Here is an 18,981-nt window from a genome sequence, read left to right as displayed (position 1 = left end):
CAACCCCCATCCCCCCTTCCTCCAGCTGCATTCATGCCAGATTTGCAGCAGGATGCCTGTCAGGATGCTTTACCTATTTGGTCCTGCTAGGCTGGTACCGTGAGTAGTTTTGGGGAACAGAAGTAGCAAGGGGAGGTGCTGTCAGTTGAAGTCAAAAATTCAAAGTGTGCCCCCTCAGCACCGCAGGAGAAAATGGGAGCTGTATAGCAAGGCAATATTCATCCATAGGAATGTCTCATCCATAGGAATGAAGAACAGGGATTAAAATCAGTCAAAACTGGGGAAGGGGGCAATGAGTTTACTAACAAGGCCCACTGCAAGGCAGACTGATGGACATATTCAAATCCATGAGGGGACAAAACCAAAAAAATGTCCCTCCACTCCTTATCCTGTCCCATCTGGGATGGCCAGGAGTAGCTGGGCCACCCCAAGGGTTTCTTCACTGGTGTGTGGGCTGTTCTCACCACAGACACACTTAATAAAGGCACCTCTTCTTGACAATATGCTTTCTTCCACCATAAGAGTGTAAAACAAAGGACTGATAGATTTAGCACTTGCTTTTGTCCCTTTCATGCTTTGTGAATGCCAAACAACAGACCCCTGGGGTCCATTTGAGCACTCCCATCCCCATGAGCATTTGTAAGACAGAAAAGATAGAAAGAAAGAAAGAAAGAAAGAAAAAGCAATCTGACCTGTATAGATATGTTTGTTGCATCTGGACTATTTTTCATCAGGCAACATTGAAATACTTTGCTATCTTTGAATGGATCCTCTAATTCCTAGTAAATCAAAAGAAAGAACAGTGACAGAATTTTTTTTTAGATTTTGTTCTCACTGGAAAACAGATTTTTGATATTACTTCAGTTTTCTTTTTCTTTCTTTCTTTCTTTCTTTCTTTCTTTCGTTCTTTCGTTCTTTCTTTCTTTCTTTCTTTCTTTCTTTCTTTCTTTCTTTCTTTCTTTCTTTCTTTCTTTCTTTCTTTCTTTCTTTCTTTCTTTCTTTCTTTCTTTCTTTCTTTCTTTCTTTCTTTCTTTCTTTCTTTCTTTCTTTCTTTCTTTCTTTCTTTCTTTCTTTCTTTCTTTCTTTCTTTCTTTCTTTCTTTCTTTCTTTCTTTCTTTCTTTCTTTCTTTCTTTCTTTCTTTCTTTCTTTCTTTCTTTCTTTCTTTCTTTCTTTCTTTCTTTCTTTCTTTCTTTCTTTCTTTCTTTCTTTCTTTCTTTCTTTCTTTCTTTCTTTCTTTCTTTCTTTCTTTCTTTCTTTCTTTCTTTCTTTCTTTCTTTCTTTCTTTCTTTCTTTCTTTCTTTCATCTTTCCCTTCTTTTCTTTACATTCTTTCCCTTCTTTTCTTTCCTTTCTTTCTTTCCCTTCTTTTCTTTCCTTTCTTTCCTTCTTTTCCACTGAACTGACATATCTTCAGACTGCTGTTCTCCTTCTGGAGAGTGAAAGTAGGGCTGACCTGTGACAGTACAAGCCACTCCCCATGGGTTGCCAATGGGACAGATCCTGCTGCAGCAAGGTTAATATCAAGGGTTGATTGGAACTTTTAAGTTTTGGTCTCTTTCTGGAAATAGTAAATAGGAAAAAAAGAGTGGGCAAGAAGCTCTAGCTGCAGGTTTTTTGTTGTTGGTTGTCATTTTGTGGTGAGGTTTTTGTTTGTTTGTTTGGTTGTTTCTTTTTCTCTTGAATCAAGTGCACAGTTTGCTCCATTTCCTTGTGAAACAAAAGTCGCCAGAGCAACACATGATGTGGATGTGCCAGTGGAATGCTCTGGCCAAACCCAAGGTGAAGATGCAGCAGTTCCTGTAGAAGGGCACCTGGGGCCTTGGGGCCAGTGATGTGCAGGTGACAGCCAGGTGAGGTGGAGAAGTTACCCAGGGAGAGCTGCTCTTCAAGACTGACATCTAGATCTCGCAGAACTATCGCTCAGAAGGGAAGCGAAACCTGGTGAACGTGGTTTGGACACAAAGAAAGGCATGAGAGCTCAAAGGATATTGAAAAGAACAAATTATTTTGTGGCTCTGAACAATTATCACATTCTTGTCTTACTGAGCCACAACCAGCTGAAGATTCCAGAGGTTCCCAGGGCAGACTCTGCCTCTTCTCTACCTTCAGGAGGGGGTAAATAGTATGAGCACACAAATAAGATATGCAATATTTTGAATATTAGATGATATTTTTCATGTATATAAATTATGTTGGGGTGTGTGTTTGCATGCCTGTGGATACACACATAGATGTATTCTGTCATCTATTTTTACATTGTTTTATTGTCTGCAAATGTGGATGTGCCATGAAACTGTTACAAGGTGGAAACACAGAGGACTGTGCGACCTGCAAGTTTTTAAATATACTATAATACAAATCAAAGCATTTTGTCTTTTAGGATCAAAAGAGGGGATCATGCTAAGAAAAAGTGCCAGAAAGCTTCAAACTGATGGGTTTCGTTTGTTTGTTTCATGAATGCTGGCCCCAAAATTTCCTGTGGTATTGAGTGCCATCGCATGATGAAGAGGTATAATTGTAATGTACATCTTGCACTTCTTAACCTGTAGAGGTGTCCTTAGCTACTAGATTAATTCATTATGAGCAAGTGACAGCTTCAAATGTGAGAATAAAGGATTTGCACACCTGGCAGAAAAATGGAGTTAAAAGATTAAATAAGACTGTACAAACCAATATTTCCCAATTTGAGTACCTGTACTATTGATACCCACAGCACTTGCTTAAAGAAAGAGGCAGGTGTGTTTCTTTTAGGAAACTTTTCCAAAGAAGTCAGATTTAGAAATCAAACAGTTTTCATTTTATCTTTGTTTTTTATTTGGATTTTTTAACATTGTAAGAGAATGAATAACCTAGAAATGATAGTTTAAGTCTTTCCTTTGACCTGCCAAGATAAACCTAGTGAATGTAGTTTTGAAAGGCAAGCAGCAAGTTTTTCATTGAGTTATTCTTCCTTACAAGCAGGAAGATGAAAATAGTGATAGTAAATATGACCGAAGTCAAGTGAGGGTTGCAAAATTAGATCCTTGGCTGTATGGAGACACTTAGTTATACTAGGATGAAATCATTAGAGGTATAAAATCAATGACTGCATACTAAGACATATTAATCCTGAGTTTAGCGTGGCCTTAATTTACTGCGATTTAATCCTCCTCATTTTCACTTTCTACTGGGAACTTGTACTACAAAACATGAAAATTGTCATATTGCCAAAGTGCTTTGACACTGTGTTCCAATAAGCTTGTCAAATGTAAAACTTAAATCTGCAAGATTACTTGCTCTGTATTCTCGGAGGCTGCTGTTTTGAAATGCATTTTGGAAGACTTTAGTGTGGTAGCATGAAATAACAGAATGATTTGGTGTCTTATTTGGTGGGTGGCTTTCACTCCAGAAGACAGACTCTCAGGACACTGTCTATGCTTTTTTGAGTAACAAAATCTGTAAATATACCTTTGCTAGTGCCTGGAAGTTAGTTACTAAGAAGGAGGTAAAAGGCAATTTCGATAACACCTTTTCCAGAAAGTAACATCTTCTCCAGGATACATCCAGGAAGGACCCCACACTAAGTGCTTAGGCAGAACTTGGACACTGTGGGTATATCACTCTATTTTTTCTTTTCCTCAATACATTCATCATAATCGTCTTTTGATGGGTCAAGAGCATGGTGATCTAATATTATCTATTCATTCTGTGAAGCCTCAGCATACCTCTTAATCGGTACATCCAACTTTAAAAGGATGTAAGCTCCATTTTCCTAGTAACAACCTCATTTCTATTCTTCAGTTGAGACCCTTTGTCTGACCGCCATGGTGGCTGATTGTATGAGACCTTTGAATTTACAACTTTTTATATTCAGTCTTTGTGCCCTGGACAAGTAAGGTACAAACAGGAAGAAAAGGCTGATGGAGGTAAAAGACAAATCCACACGTTGATATTATGTGACAAACAAAGTGAACAAAATCGTCTCAAAAGCTTTGGTTTACATGGATGCTGAAGTAGTCTTGGGATGTAGCAATCTGGACGAGACCACATCTTTTCACTTTCATCCTGACATGATGAAGTAGTCACAGAACAAAAGCCCGTAGAATGGGACAAGCTGCAGACTTCGAATGATATACAAGTTAGGCAATGATTACGTGTTGAGCATAAGTACACTTGCAGAATTGATGCAGTTTTGGAAACGGTGGTGTCATAAACAACATAACTTTCATCGCGATGTACCCAACATCAAGCTTCTTACATGACAGTGGCAAAAAACTGTTAGACAACTTTGAACTTTAGAAAATTTCTGCCATGATGCATTTGGATTATGCAATGATCTTCTATACTCCTATGCCTCTTCCACACAGTTATTATTAAAATTCCTCTTTTTTTTTTCCCCTAGATGAAAATGTGTTAAACAGATACAAGGGATAAGAAAAAAAAAAAAAAAGAAAGAAAAAAGAAGAACAAGTATTTTACACAGAATGACCAAAAATTGTAGACTCTAAAGCCCTTCTGCAGAATACTCTCAGAAAGTAAGGAACTGTGCCTCCAGTCCACATCCTTGAATTTTTCAAACATACCCATGTCCTAAAGATTTGTTTTCAATTATTAAAAAAAATGTTTTTAAGTGTAGTTCTCAGGGGTAGAGCTGATGCCCCATGTCAGGATTTCCACTAGCATCCTGGATTGCACATTCCATAGAAGAGCATAAAGTGCTGTAGCATCGTGGGTTTTTAATTTAATTTGGAACTTCTTCACCCTTCCCATAATTATTTTTATTCTTATTTTTACCTTGTAGCTCCTATATTCTTGTAATGACACATAAGAAGGTGCTTAAAGGTCTTCTTGAAGGTAGCATTGCAGAGCGCATAACAAGCAGGGTTGATGGTGCTGTTGATATAACAGAGCCAGTAGCCTATGGTCCATACAGTGTTAGGGATGCAGGATGTGCAGAAGCTGTTGATGAGCACCATCACATTGTATGGGGTCCAGGTGATGATGAAGGCCAGGAGGATGGCTAAAATAGTCCTTGTCACTTTTTTCTCTCTAGAGGGGGGTGGTTTCTTTTTGGCTGGCTGCTTTGTCATCTTGACTATTTTCCGGGCTACACTATTCTGCTTCTCCTCCCCGTTCGTGCCTACGATCTCCACGGTGGTGTTGGTAGGGGCGCAGCAGTCTCCCTTTGGGGACTTTGTGACTATCTTGATGCATGTCAGCTTGGAGTTCTCCGCTTTGAGATGGTCTTGGGAGGCAGAAGCCTGTTTGGCATCTTTGGTAGCTTCATCCTCTTTCAAGTTGGAGGCTACCACACTGACAGAGGTGGAGTCGTTGGAGCTCTCCTTCTCTGCTTGAACACAGTTATCAGTCACAGTCTCCTCACTGGGTTTTCCATTTTGAATTTTGCTGTGCTCCAAACCATCTCCACTGGTCGGGATGTTGTTATTGTTTGGTTTCACTATTTTACCTTGGACAAGGCTGGGGGAAACTGTATCTTGGTTTTGTGCAGCTTCCTTTTTCGCCTTCTTTATCCTGCTCTTACTGGCTCGAGAGATTTGCCAGTAAAGGACAGTCATGATGATAACAGGCAAATAGAAGGCTGCAATGGCAGTGCCAAAAGTGACAGCAGGGTTGGAAAAAAACTGGATGTAGCAGTCCCCATCTGGGACAGTCCTTCCTCCCACAATGAATTGCCAGAAGAGAATTGCAGGGGCCCAGAGGATGAAGGACAGAACCCAGGCAGCTGCAATCATCATGCCTGCCATCTTAGTGGTCCGCTTCACGGGGTATGTCAGAGGCTTGGTGACACAAAAGTATCTGTCAAAGCTGATAATGAGGAGGTTCATTACAGAGGCATTGCTGGCCACGTAGTCAAGAGCCAGCCAGAGGTCACACACCACAGGCCCCAAGGGCCAGTAGCCTATCACAGTGTAGAGGGTGTACAGGTTCATTGAAAAGATGCCGATGATCAAGTCAGCGCAGGCCAAGCTGAACAGGAAATAGTTGTTCACAGTCTGGAGGTGCCTGTTGACTTTGATCGACACCATGACCAGGATGTTCCCAATTATGGTGACTAGACTGAGAGACCCTGCTACCAGGACGATGAAGACCACCTCAACAGTTTTATAGGGGCTTTCCAAAGCCATCACATTTTCAGTGGAAGAGTTTATGTACGTTGAGTTATTCATTGCTGTTCTGTTAACAAGATACCCAGTTACCACTTAAACCTGCAGAGAAAGAAAAGAAAATAGTTACCATCAGGAAATTAGTCTCTTTGACTTTAAGAAAAGGATCCCAGAAGAACTACTTGGAAAGAGTTTAAAGATAGAAGATGTATTCAGAAAAGCCAGTCAGCTTTGGCTGATGAAAACACCTTACAACATATAATATCCATTTATGAATCACATAACAATAGGCTGCCTCTAAATAGGTAAGAAAGACACACATTTGAAGCTAAATCTATACTTTTAAGTTCTCAGATGATTCTTTTCCTCTTTATTCTTTTTTAAAGCTAATATTGACTTGAATATTTTGGAATTCAATCTGCATGTTGTTTTCTTTCTTACTGACTGTTCGTTTCAAACTCTAATCCAAATAAAAAAGTCCAGACCTGAGGGTATGACATTCTTATAAGGCAGAGTAATGCTGTGATTTACTGGGAGCCAGATCACATGAAGGCAACTTCTGTTTCCATCTTTCCTTCATGTTCCACTTGGGCATTCTTCTGTGAGATTTATGGAACAAGCAAGCTTGTGTCATGTCTCCCCCTAATTTTCTGACCCTGGAGTCCCTTTTTTTGGTCAATACATACAAAGATTTTGGCCCTGCATGAAACTAATTAGTCTGGAAATAAACAAAAAAAGGAAGGCCTGTTGAAGTCAACAGAATAAGTAAACTCACCCCAGTTGAGCATCTGGCTATCTAGTTAGATGCATACATTTTTTATTTTATTTTTTTCAATTTCAGTGAGATTAAAGTTATTTTGTACATACTTTTGAATATTTGTACCTGAAAAAGGCATTGTTGTTTTTTGAATTTTTTAAATGTGATGAGATTATGCTTGCTAGATGCTTGCTTGCTTGTACAATTCTCATTATTTTTCAAATCACAGTATTTTTAATCTGTATCACATGAAGCTACAACAAAAGGTCTATGAAAATGGGTAACAGGGTAATGATAGATAAAGAAAAAGATAAAAATCAGTTCTGTTTATACACAGAATTCTTTTTGTGCCTTGTATAGCCTACCAGCAGTACTCAATAAATTATAATTAAACTACTAGCAATATACGACTAATAGAAGACTAAGAAAATGGCACATGCTTTTGCCTTCAGGATATGTACTATCCTTTTGTGCATCTCCTGGAAGTCAATAGAATGCACTGGAATTGTCTCTGAGTGCTCATTGCTTATGAGCTGTGCTCAAGGGATTATTGAGGCATAAAGGCCAGATGTGACAGAGAAGTTAGATTTTTTTCTAATTAAAGTATTCTCCTTTCTTTCCTCAACCATAACGCATCACTTTTTAAAAAAAGAGCTTCTAGACATGATGGTACAATCGAAGGAAGACAAAAAAATCATTTAGGTTGGCTCCTTTATACACCCAGGGTTAAAGAACTCTCTTCTGGTCCCTCTGACTAACCTGCTGATGCACAGACATGCACAGTCCATGTCACTCCAAAGGAGCAATGCATTTTCACTGCCATTTCAGAACTGTGGTTTGGCTGTTTTATTGGGTTTTTTTTTGAGATGAAAAAGAAAGAAGATGATGCAAAATGTCAGCATAGCGGCAAAACCCCTTCTGACCTCCCAGGAAAATAAGCAAGTCTGTCTCCATGGAAAAGTCAAAACGCTATACCAGGGTAAAGGTTTTCTTTTCTGTCTGTAATCTTGTAATTTATACATAAAGAAATACAACTGGCAGAATGTGGGACTCATGCATTTGCCTTTGCTTTCAAAAACAGCTAAGATTTTTTTGTCAATTCCACGTTGAAGTGAATAGAGGAACATAAGGCTACATATACATTTATTTTCCCTGCTATCTATTCACAGGTATATCCCTAGAATCCTTGGGATCAGGGTCAAGAGGACAAAACAGGGAAGAGGAATTCTTCAATTAAATCTGTGCTTTGTACAGTAAGAATAAGCTGAATGGAATGTAACAAAAAAAATTATACTCTGTGCAAAAAAATAGACAGGACACCTATAATATATAGGACTGTTGTTTCAGCATTTCACAGTGTATTTTTCTCCCAGAGCTTCACAAATGAGCTGCTGGTTATCCTGTTAAATGTGTCAGATATCAATTTTTGGGACAAGCTAAGAACTTCTCCCAACCAGATTTGTTTATGAACATTCTTAACAGAATGCATTTTTAGTGAAAAAACCAAAATAACACATAGAAATGTACCGATTTAAAAAAAAATGCAGCTGAAAAGTCTTTGTGATCCAGGGCTCTGCAGCTACCTCTGGTGACAGAGAGTGAGTGGGGGAGTAAAATGGAATTAAGTGAGAGAGGATCAGAGCTGAAAAAATTGTGCTTTATGATAGAAAACAAGCATTTTTCTTCAATTTATTTTTGACAAAATGTTCTGAAGTTCATTTCATTCCACTGAAAAACAATAATTTGTTTTAGAAACTGGAAACTTGTGAAACCAAATTACCATCTCCCAGCTAACTTTATTCCTAGGTCTTTTCAGGCGAAATTTTTACCCACTTGCACTGGAAATATTTGTAATTCAATATAAGTTCTCTTGATTTTGTTATCTGGGATGGGGGGAGTGAGATGAAAGCTAAAGGCTAATTTTACTTGCTGGTAATAGGAGGAATTCAGTGTGTTAATGTGAATGGAAGCAAAGCAGAGGAGTCCCTTGCCCAGTGATCTGTAGTTGCACAAAAACTTCCTGCCATAAGAAGGCTGCTAGTTCTGGATTGCAAATTACATTGACAATTACAGATTTCTTAGGTATGGAAAAACATATCTGCTATTGCTAATTCCAGTAAAAACTTCCTTTGCTTGCATCAATACCATTGTAAAGTGACCCATGTGCTGTGTATCTTGACAAGAAGGCAAAGGACTGGATAAACATTCACTTTCAACTGACATTTGTTGTTGCTGCAGATAGTACCACCCTTATTGGAGCAGGGACAGCAGTGTGCATGTTTCCTAAATCAAGACACCCTGAAATCTTCTGGACTCTTTCCTGTTGGCTCCGGCAGGGCTTGAATCAGGCACGTAGAGAGGCTTCTGTTTCTTATTGTGGTCGCTTGCTGCCTTGGTAGAGGACTGCCTGTGGACTGCCTTTGGTTTTTGTCATGCCACAGAGCCCATCTCTCCTGCTGGAGAGGCAGTTGTTATGGGAGCAGATGTTATTCATCAGGCAGAGTTACGGGGCAGAGGCACTTCAAGGTAATATGACCTCCTGCATGAGAAATACCAGATCTTATTCTTGAACAAACAGAGCTCTCCTCTGCAAGCCCATGGGTGTTTGTGTGAGTTGCACAATATGGCACTGACTCCCATGGGCTTCTATAATTTATCCTGCTATACTAAGTGCATTCTTGCTAAACAGAGAATACCCAGAAAAGGCAAGGAATGTCTCTTGTGACCTGAAAAGCAACCAAGTTCATTTTCTGAAATATATTTCAAAATATATATGACTCTGTGGAATGGAAACACCATAATCACCACATGGAAAATGTTCAAAGCCAAGAAAGCCACATATAAAATAATTCACTGTTTTATATTTGATATGTACTTGGGAAATATTTCCAGTGCAGTTGTTTCTCCCTCTGAAGAATTAATAGTACTGAGAATCATTCCCATCTTTTGACTAGGTGATGGTTTGGGGCAGAACTGGGGGGTTTGGTAGACAATATGGTGCATACACTGTTGGCCTGATGTGATCCCGGGTCTTTTTGCAGTGAACAGTTGACAGGAAGAAGCAGAGCACGTGTGGGTTGACTTGGACCCCCAATACCACCCACTAGGAGAAACCTAGTCCAGGCTGACACAGGCTGAAGTAAATCTTCTCAGAGCATGCTGGAGGCCACAGTAAGCCTTGTTTTCCTTCATTTACCTCCCTAGCAGTTGTGTTGAACAGAGAAACAGGTCTGATGAGTGAAGTCTTTAAGCTGGTTCACTGTAAAAGGGAACTGCAGTGGGTGTGAGGAAACAAAATGTTGCTATTGAGGATGTTCATCCTATCCTGTTGCAGGCACTGAGGAGGAGGCCAGCAGAAATGGGAGGTAAAGGAGAAGGGACAAGGACTACATATCACCCTTAGGATCATGATCTTCAAACAGCAGGTACTTAAATACTACATCCTGCTGAATGTGCTTTCCACTTACCCTGACAGGAATGCATCTATTTGGTGCAGGTGAATCTTATACCAATAATTGTGATTTTAAATTTAAAATATATCTCCAACATCTGTAACAAAAGAGACTATAGAAATGTTGTGTATATTGAATAAAGTGGCTGATACACCACGCCTGTCAAAGTTTGTTAGACAAATCCTTCCTCTGTATTGTCCTTATTGACAAGTTAAATTTGGTAAGGATTTAATGTCTTCTTTGAATTCTCTGAAATCATATGAAGGTCAAGAAATGAAAGAGGCAACTAATGATCTGTACCTGAAAGTTATATTTGTGATTTAAATGGGATTACCCAGGAATCTCTGTGTCTTTCCACTGTGAGCACTTCTCAACATCCAACTCTCAAGCAAAAGTAAGATACACTTTAACTTCCCCTCTTTGATCTAGTTCCTCTTCAGCCAACACCTATGTAAAATAGATTTGATTTCTGCTCTAGTAATAGTAGATCTTTTTTTCTGAACTGATTTTTATCCCGAACTGCACTGGTTTTGATTCTAAATTTCTTCCTGCCACCATTTAAACCCACAGTGTGAAAGTGAAAAGAGAGAAACAAAATCCCTAAGCCTGTGAAAAATATCCTAAATCCATCAGTCAGAATTTGTTATGGACTTTAAGAGAGAATATAGATAGAATCTAGGCTTTTGATAAAAATATATTTCAGAAAATTTCCAAACACCTGAAGACTAAAATCTTCACCACACGGATTACTTTCTGCAATCCTTTGAAACTAGAAACATCTTTGCAAATTGTTGGTGTCTCAGTATAGTCCATTCTCTTTATTTTCATGCACTTTTGTTTATCTCAATCAACAGATTTCCTACAAAAAAGATATCCTGTGGGCCTGCCTGGATCTACTTTTTCCCATCTCATTGTGAAGGATATGTAAGAGCAAAATAAAAAATTTCTGTACGTATCTTGAAACAATAAATAGATCAGAGTCAAGAACATTAAAAAAGCAAACTAACACTGTGCCTCTAACAGCAATTGAAATAAATCAGAAATAAAAATACTCTCCCAAAAGCAGCAGGGGACTGTACATGAGTGGGTGTCAGTGCTGGCATCAACACTGCTGCCTCAGTGCTATTGTTAGGGTCTGAGGATTTGTACAGCTATTTACTACATCTTGCTTACTGCTATTCTTATAGTCTAAGAACCTCTCTGGTTTCAGGAAATAATAACAACAACAAAAAAGCAGTTTTTCGTCAAAGATCTGGATAATTGTTTATAATATACTGGTACTGTTGCTATTACTGTTACTGTTGCTGTGCTGATAGTCATCCATTGCTACTAGGGCACTTAATTTATTATCTTTCTGTAAGTATAGTTTTGGTTGCAGATATGCCTTTGTGTTTCAGGACCTGTGTATTTAAGAGAGAATTTGCATTCTGTCTTTATAGCATTTGATATTATTGCAAGCTAAATTCTGCTTCTTAATGCATTGGGAAAACCTGAAAATTATATTTAGTAGGCATAGTTTAATCTAACTGGTTTTGATCCACAAAAAGGAATTTTTACCTTATGGAGTAGAGAAGATACTTTCACTCACATGCCTCCTACTCTTGTTACGGTTAGATATAAAACACCCTTGGCCAAAAACCAGCAAGAAAATAGCCAAGTCACTTGGTTAAGTTATGGCAAGGTTTTAGAACTATATGATATAGTTGCCCATATGATAAAAATTACTGAAAACTTTGGTCCATATTATTCCTTCTGAGTCCCACCTGCACTACTGTGCACCTCAGCCTGTCAGAGGTACTTACATACTATAGGGAATTTGCAGAATGGTAGTTGTAAGTCAGAGGGTTTCACCACTACACTTCAGGCAAAAAAAATAGTTAAGGATGCTCTTGCTGTTTAAAGCTGGAACAGAATAACTTTTTTGTTTGTTTGTTTGTTTGTTTGTTTGTTTTGTTTCTGGGTTTTTTTTTCAGGTAAACTGTGAAATGGGTCTAGTTACTAAGATGAAAAGAATTTTTTTTATCCAGAAATCAGACTAAAAAGTAAATTTTAGTCTACGGAGTACAAAAAGCAAAATGGAGCTCTTATTGAAGCATCTCACAGCTTTCTCTAGAGGGTTGGGTTAAATGGAGAGGATCTCCATCTAGAGGCACAGATAGGCAGCTACCACATAAAACAGACATTTCCAGAAAATTTAGATACTTACTTATCTCCTAGGTGGAGGAGCCACACATTTTATTGCAATTTACGTTTTAGTATAATTAGTGAGCAGAGATAAAATTTGATGAAAATCTGAAACCATTACATCTAAATATTATTACAGCAAGCAGTCTGAATGAAAAGGCACAGTTAGACTGGGGCAGCCACTGCACAGAAACATGTTTAGGGCTGAGCTTATCCCCTGCAGCCACAATTATTGAGTCATCGCTTTGGACATGATCCAACTCAAATTGTTGTTTCAGAGTATGCCATAAATGGGTCAGAAGAGTGGCTTTGATGTCATCAGAAGGTAAAAAACTAGTGACTGGGTCATGCCATGTACACATTTCATCAGTGGACCTATACTGATTTCCACTTGTAGAAGTTACAGGATAACTAGAAAAAGGAGATGAAAGCAATAGATTTCAGTAAGTCGCTTCCTCCTTGTGCTGCACTGTTGTTGCTGGAAGTTGGCTGAAGTTTCTCACACCAGTCAACTGAAACAAGCCAATTTTTATTTGGCTATAATTACCTACTTCAAGCGTTTTAGATAAAATACTCCTACTAGAACTCAGACTAAAATTAAACCTATCCTCAGCCATGAGAAAGGTTACCTCAGCATAAGAGTTATTAAAGTTTCTGTTAAGGTTGAATTGAAGATCATTAGACTCAAGGATAAATTCTCTAAAGGAAGAGCGTGGTGAGAGTTAAGTGCTCCCTCTGCAGCCCAGCACGGATTGGAGGCACAGTATTTCATTATCCTCATATCAGCCATCATACCTGTGCTATTAAAGAGAAAAACCTTATGAGAGCTCCTCAGTGTCCCTGAATGACAAGTGGTGAAGCTAGTGAAAGAGGAGAGGGAAGGCTGACTGAAACCAACCAGAATTTATTCTTACCTGAAGGCAGTGCATAAGAGTAATGCATGTCTCATTTAGAAACTGTGTAGGTAGAACTCAAAAAAATCCCCCCAAAAAAGAAGCAAACAAACGATCTTCCCAAAACAAAACAACAAAAATCCTCAAGCAATCAACAACCAAACCCATACTCTTTCTGTTTTTTTCCTGGCTTTAATTATTATTTTTCTGCAAGGACATGAAGGAATATTGGTCATGAAAAAATAACAGAGAACTACAACACAGTACAGGGAAGGTCTGTCAAAGAACCACTGATTAACCCCCTCAGCCTGACAGTGAGTCCAGAAAAGATGCTGTGACATTTCAGTGAATCTCTGCAAATCCCTCCAAGTCATGGAGGTCCTTTTGGGACCTTGAATAAACCCATGAAGGCTCTCTCAGTTCTTCAGAGATTTTGCAGCCTTCAATAGGGCCTCTGACAGGAATATCAACATACTGAGGGCCCAAAGAGACTCTTACTGAAGTTAAAGAAAATCTTTCCTTTTCCCTTGGTTGTAAATGGTGTCAGTTCGTTGCTTTTACCAGGGATTTTCTTATTCACTCACTTATGATCAATTATGATCAGATTCACTGGTGATATGTTTGGATGATACTCTAATCGATTTTGGACAGTACACAGTTTCTTCACTCAGCAAATGCTTTTAAAATTCTTTTAAACCCATCATGGTCAGTCTCCCAGGAAGTTCTCAAGAGCCTGAAAATCTAGTCTGTTCTGCTTCTGTGTCAATTAATTTTGGGGATTTTTACACATCTTCCATCTTACTTAACAGCTTACCAAGGATGTCGATTAAAAGCATAGAGAAGAACGCCGACTTGGATATAAAAGGAAATTACTCAAATTCTTTGCAAGCATCTAAGCATATATTGAACAGAAGTGCAAACTTGTTTCTGAGAGGGCAGCTAAATCTTTTTTATGCCTGCATTACTGTAGGCTGCATTTGAGGCAGTGATAGTGAAATACTGGAAGAATTTGTACCAGAAAGGAGTGACGCCCCAATTCCCAATTCAGAATCTATATTTCCAAGCTCATTCTGCAGTCTGAGAAAAGTTTGTGAAAGATGGAAAAGATGGTAGCAATACTTAACAAAATATTTATAAAAACATTTAAAATTTCAAATTAAGTGTTTTCTACAGCTAATTATAAATATATAACGATCACAGCTATGAATGTTTACTGTGGGTCTGTATGATTATCTTCCCTTTTGTGAACAGAGAACCTCAAAGATTTCATTTTCCTTGCCAAAGAAAGGAAATATTTATTTATAAGTTTCTTATAGATACTACATTATTGTATGTTTTCTAAGTCTCTGACTGTGCTGTGTTTCACTAAATGACTGATACCTACTTTAATTATATAGATTATAGCTGCACACTAACTACTTTTCAACTCCATTACAGGTTTAAGAAATCTGTGTCTAAATCTGGCTCTAGTGTGTGGGTCCAGATATTGGTCTCAACACGCTGCAACTAACCTTAAAAAGGAAAACAACCTTAGCTTTGCATATGAATAATTCACTATGTCATTAAAAGAAGCCCTTATCCTATGTTAAAAAATAATATAATGTTTAAAAAGGTTAACTTAATTACCAGAAATTGGGGGACTTGTCTCTGAGCATGTAACTTCTGTAAAAATAATACTCAGCATCACTGGGCCAGGAAGACTAAAATTCATAAGAAAATACTCTAAAGCTGTCTACTAATTTTGATTTTTTAGGAGACATTGCAAAGGTTGCTCACACCAAACTCTGACCTCTCTTGAATAACTGCAAAAATAAAATGTTGGGAACATTTGAAATGTAAGGTTTCAGAAGGGCTAAACCAGATTATTTGAAGCCAAAACTACTGAAAGCCTGAGGAGCTTTGATTAGCACGGGATAGAGAATAGCAGACCATTATTTTATGCACAGTTCTGCACTTTGCCAACTAATCTTGTCACTTTAGCAATGAAGTCTATGTGATACAAAACTTCCACAGAATGATTGTGATGAATACACTTGATGTCTCTTATACATTTTATTCTAAGTGAAAAGTGAGTTTTTAATTAAAAGAAGCAAACAGGTTGATTTCGAAATTCAGAGTCTGTGACATTATATTTTACCACATCAGAACCTCTTACATGTCATGGCAGAAGCACCACATCAGCTTCAGCACAACTGTTTCTAGAATGACTCGATTTGCAGGAAGCCAGTTCTTCTCCCATTTCTGGTGTTGAGGACCTCAAAATCTTTTTATTAATGTTCTGAAATTCCACAATTACGGTGTACATTACTCTCTCCCTACCTTTGGCAGGCTTGTCTGTTATTATCTGTAAGTTTGCTATTTCTGCTTCTACATCTGAGATGACCTTTCCACAGCAATAATGTTTAGGGAGAAAAACATTACTAACTAATATATTTTGTTTTCTGAAGTTCCACTTTACACTGTTCTTCTGCAGTGTCACCTACATGGTCCACTACTCTGAATCTAAATCCATCTTTACATAACAACTCCTTAATTTGGGACTTCATGGTAAAGCAAACATATGGAAAGTAAAATTAAATCAAGATAGGAATACTGTCTACTAATGTACATAGGGAACAATCTCCTCCATCAATCTTCTGAGTCCCTGAAGTGTCCTGTCTGAGATTAAATCCCTCCCACTGTGCCATGCAACAACAACAGAATCACTCAGCAGTGATTGCTGCATTGCAACGTGCCTCCATACAGCACAAACCTGTTTGATGAGCACAAATACATGCCAAAAGAAAGGCATATAAGGATGTGTGGGGCAAGAGAAAAGAATAAATGGATGAAAATAAGAGGGAGGAAATGGGGACAAGAGTGAGGTGTGAATGAAAAAGAAAAGAAGTTAATGAGAAGAAAGCAAGAGTAGCTACAAGAGAAAGAGTTCTGCGAAAGCATTCACCTGGATCTTCAAATTGTCGCCCCTTAATGCCTGTTTTCAGTAGAAATTCCTCACTGACCCCAATTTCAGTACCTGTCTGTATCTTCCCATTACAGCCCACAGAGAGACTGACCAGAATTTCTTTATGCCTTGCTCATTGAACGGTATTGTGGAAACACTGATGTGACTTGAAGTTCTGAAATTTCACCTCTGATGGTCATTCAAACATTTAATTTCTTAAATCTATTGCCATTCACTGAGACTTGGCTTCCATAATCCCTTTAAAGAAGAGAATAGAGATGATTTTTTTTAAAAAATGTATCCTTTTCTTTTTGTAATCAAGAATTCCAGTATCTAATATTTGTATAGAGATGATTTTTCCCCCAGTATATTGATTTTGTTGTTTTCTGTGCTATTATATATGCTGCGGACATGAACTTATTTCCACCTTTTCCTATCATTCTTTTCTTGTTGAGTTCTGCACCAAAGCCATGACCTCGGGTATGGGACCATTAACAATGCATTCCACAAAGGGTCTGCCTCCAAGAGGTATGAGATTTTGATAAACAAGTGGGATTCAGATTTTTATCTCTGGGTGAAGCTGGCATTTATCATAGGGTTTCTATATTTGTGCTCGTCATCCCTGGGGATGAGTATGATGTTCAAAAACATAATGGAAAAAAATTACATAAAGTAAACAGCAAAAGGAAACTGTGACTGAACTCGGGGGACCCCTGGAGTGAGGGGTCTCATCTGAACTGGCTGAGGCACAGCTCAGTGCTGTGAAACAGCCTCAGCTCTCCGTGAAGTCACATTGCAGGGATTTGAGTTGTCTTTCCCCTGCTCTTGGCTGTATTACTAAGTGCTGCCTTAGCACCTTCTCTCCCTAACAGCGACACTTTTTCCTCAGATATTTGCAGCAGCTTTGCTTTCGGACCTGATCTGTAACCTACAGGTTTGGGATAGAACCATGTCACTCTTCCCACTTATTGATTCCCCTTTTCATTTTACCTTACTGCCTAGTGTAACACCTGTTATCCTTCAGCCTCTCTGGTCTCTCTCATCTTGTTCACCAGATCTCTGCTGTTCAGAGCAGTCTTCTGGCTATCCTTTTTCCTTAGGTCACACTGTATTGTTTTTCTCATCTTGTTGTCTAACAGTTATTCCCTTTGCTGGGAATGCTCAGCTCCCATTTCTCTGAGCACTTTAAACTGCAGGAAGACAAAAAGGATTCCTGCAGTCTCAAATAAATCTCCTGAGGGGTCTGGCAGGAAGTGATGCTGTAATGGCACACTCTGGTGCTGCCCTACCACTAGAAATGAATATTGGGTGAGGCTGATCACTGACTCTACCAGACAACTTACAGAAATAGTCCTAACCTTCAACATCTTTTCTCTGAAGTTTGTAAGAAACTGATACATCGTCACTGACTGTTCTGAAATGATGAGAGACAATTTTTGCTCCATGTTTGAGAATTATCAGTGGGGCACAGTATCTTCTATACAATAGCCCTTATGTAAGAGAAGTAATGAATATTGCTTTGGATGAGAAATGCAGAAGACTCAAAACTGGAAAATCAGGAGACACAACTAATCAAGACTGAAGTATTCTGCTAAACTCTGTGTTTGATTATGAAGTGAATCAGATCCATCTGAGCAGGAATTGTTCTAGAGAGTATGAGAGAGTAGTTTGTGAGAGTGGTTTGAAGGGACGACCTTACAACAACAGAGAAGTGGCAGCATATTTTTATCAATACAAAAGTATCCAGTAGTAACAGAGCAATAGCTGGAATAGAAGACGGTAACATTACCTAAATTATGTACATATAATAAACAATTAATATTTTATACAGAATTTATGTGTGTGTTCAATAATTTCTTCATTAGCTAGTTACACCAACACAATCACTGCATACAGTGGAAGTGAGAAAACCCAAGTGGGAAGGTAGACCCAAGATGGGAGGTGATTTTGCCCTGCTAAAGTTTATGGTTCTCTGCAGCTCTCCGAGTCTGAGGCTGAACAAAGCCTCAGTAACACCACGTTGATTTGCAGATGTCATGTACCCCAGTCATATACTCCTTGTGATACTCTTTGAGAAATCTATGGCTCAAAGGCACATTTCACAGCTCCTTGCTCTCAGTCACTCACACTATAAGCCTGTGACTTCAAAGAGACGTCTGAAAGGAAATGTTTGGAACAAAAAAAGGAAAAAAAAAAAAGAAAAAGATTGTCTGCTTGTCCTTTTATTTTTTTTTTCCTGTTCATGATATAACAGGCTTAAGATGCTTTGGTATAACTGCTTCTCAGTGGGCTATTTTTCCCTTCTTACTCTACAAAAAACACAAAAAGAAATCAGCAGTGAGGAAGAAAACAGCTGTGTGATCCCAATCCAGATGCTTTCATCTTAGAGAGGGCTTGTCAAAGAGCAGGCAAGTGACTTTCCATCTCTAAGCAGGCTCCTTGAGTTGAGCTGGAATGATGTCCAAGATAGTGATTTTCAGAGGTTTTCATATTAGAAGTTAAAGCAGTAGCACATGCTAAGGCATATACTGCTCCCTGCTGTAGATCCAGTCAGAGTAAACAAGAAAAATCTCTGAGGGTTGGTGGTGCCCTTTCAGGCTGTAGGCAAATCACTAAGGTGACATTTTCTCTTGTTTCTTAGTTTAAA

The 18,981-nt window shown here is 38.5% G+C and overlaps 1 protein-coding gene across 4 annotated transcripts in view; it reads right to left on the bottom strand.

Moving 5' to 3' along the window:
* Window positions 1–1,333: 1,333 nt before the first annotated feature.
* The window catches only part of CHRM2 (cholinergic receptor muscarinic 2), a 93,670-nt gene continuing 76,022 nt past the window's right edge, over window positions 1,334–18,981 (bottom strand). For 3 of the 4 annotated variants that reach the window (XM_064654696.1, XM_064654695.1, XM_064654697.1), the window contains 2 exons: window positions 4,774–6,206; window positions 1,334–1,938 (listed from right to left, as the gene is read on the bottom strand). In XM_064654696.1, the coding sequence (XP_064510766.1) occupies window positions 1,914–1,938; window positions 4,774–6,167 (1,419 nt within the window). In that variant the 5' untranslated portion in view covers window positions 6,168–6,206 and the 3' untranslated portion in view covers window positions 1,334–1,913. Of the gene's footprint in view, window positions 1,939–2,246; window positions 6,207–18,981 lie in introns of those variants that run through there. The other variant, XM_064654698.1, reaches the window with a different exon arrangement.

The sequence above is a fragment of the Pseudopipra pipra genome, chromosome 5, assembly GCF_036250125.1.
Source record: "Pseudopipra pipra isolate bDixPip1 chromosome 5, bDixPip1.hap1, whole genome shotgun sequence".
Classification (NCBI taxonomy): Eukaryota; Metazoa; Chordata; class Aves; order Passeriformes; family Pipridae; genus Pseudopipra; species Pseudopipra pipra.
Note: the sequence above shows the minus strand (reverse complement) of the source record. Positions and strands in the feature narration are given on the sequence as shown.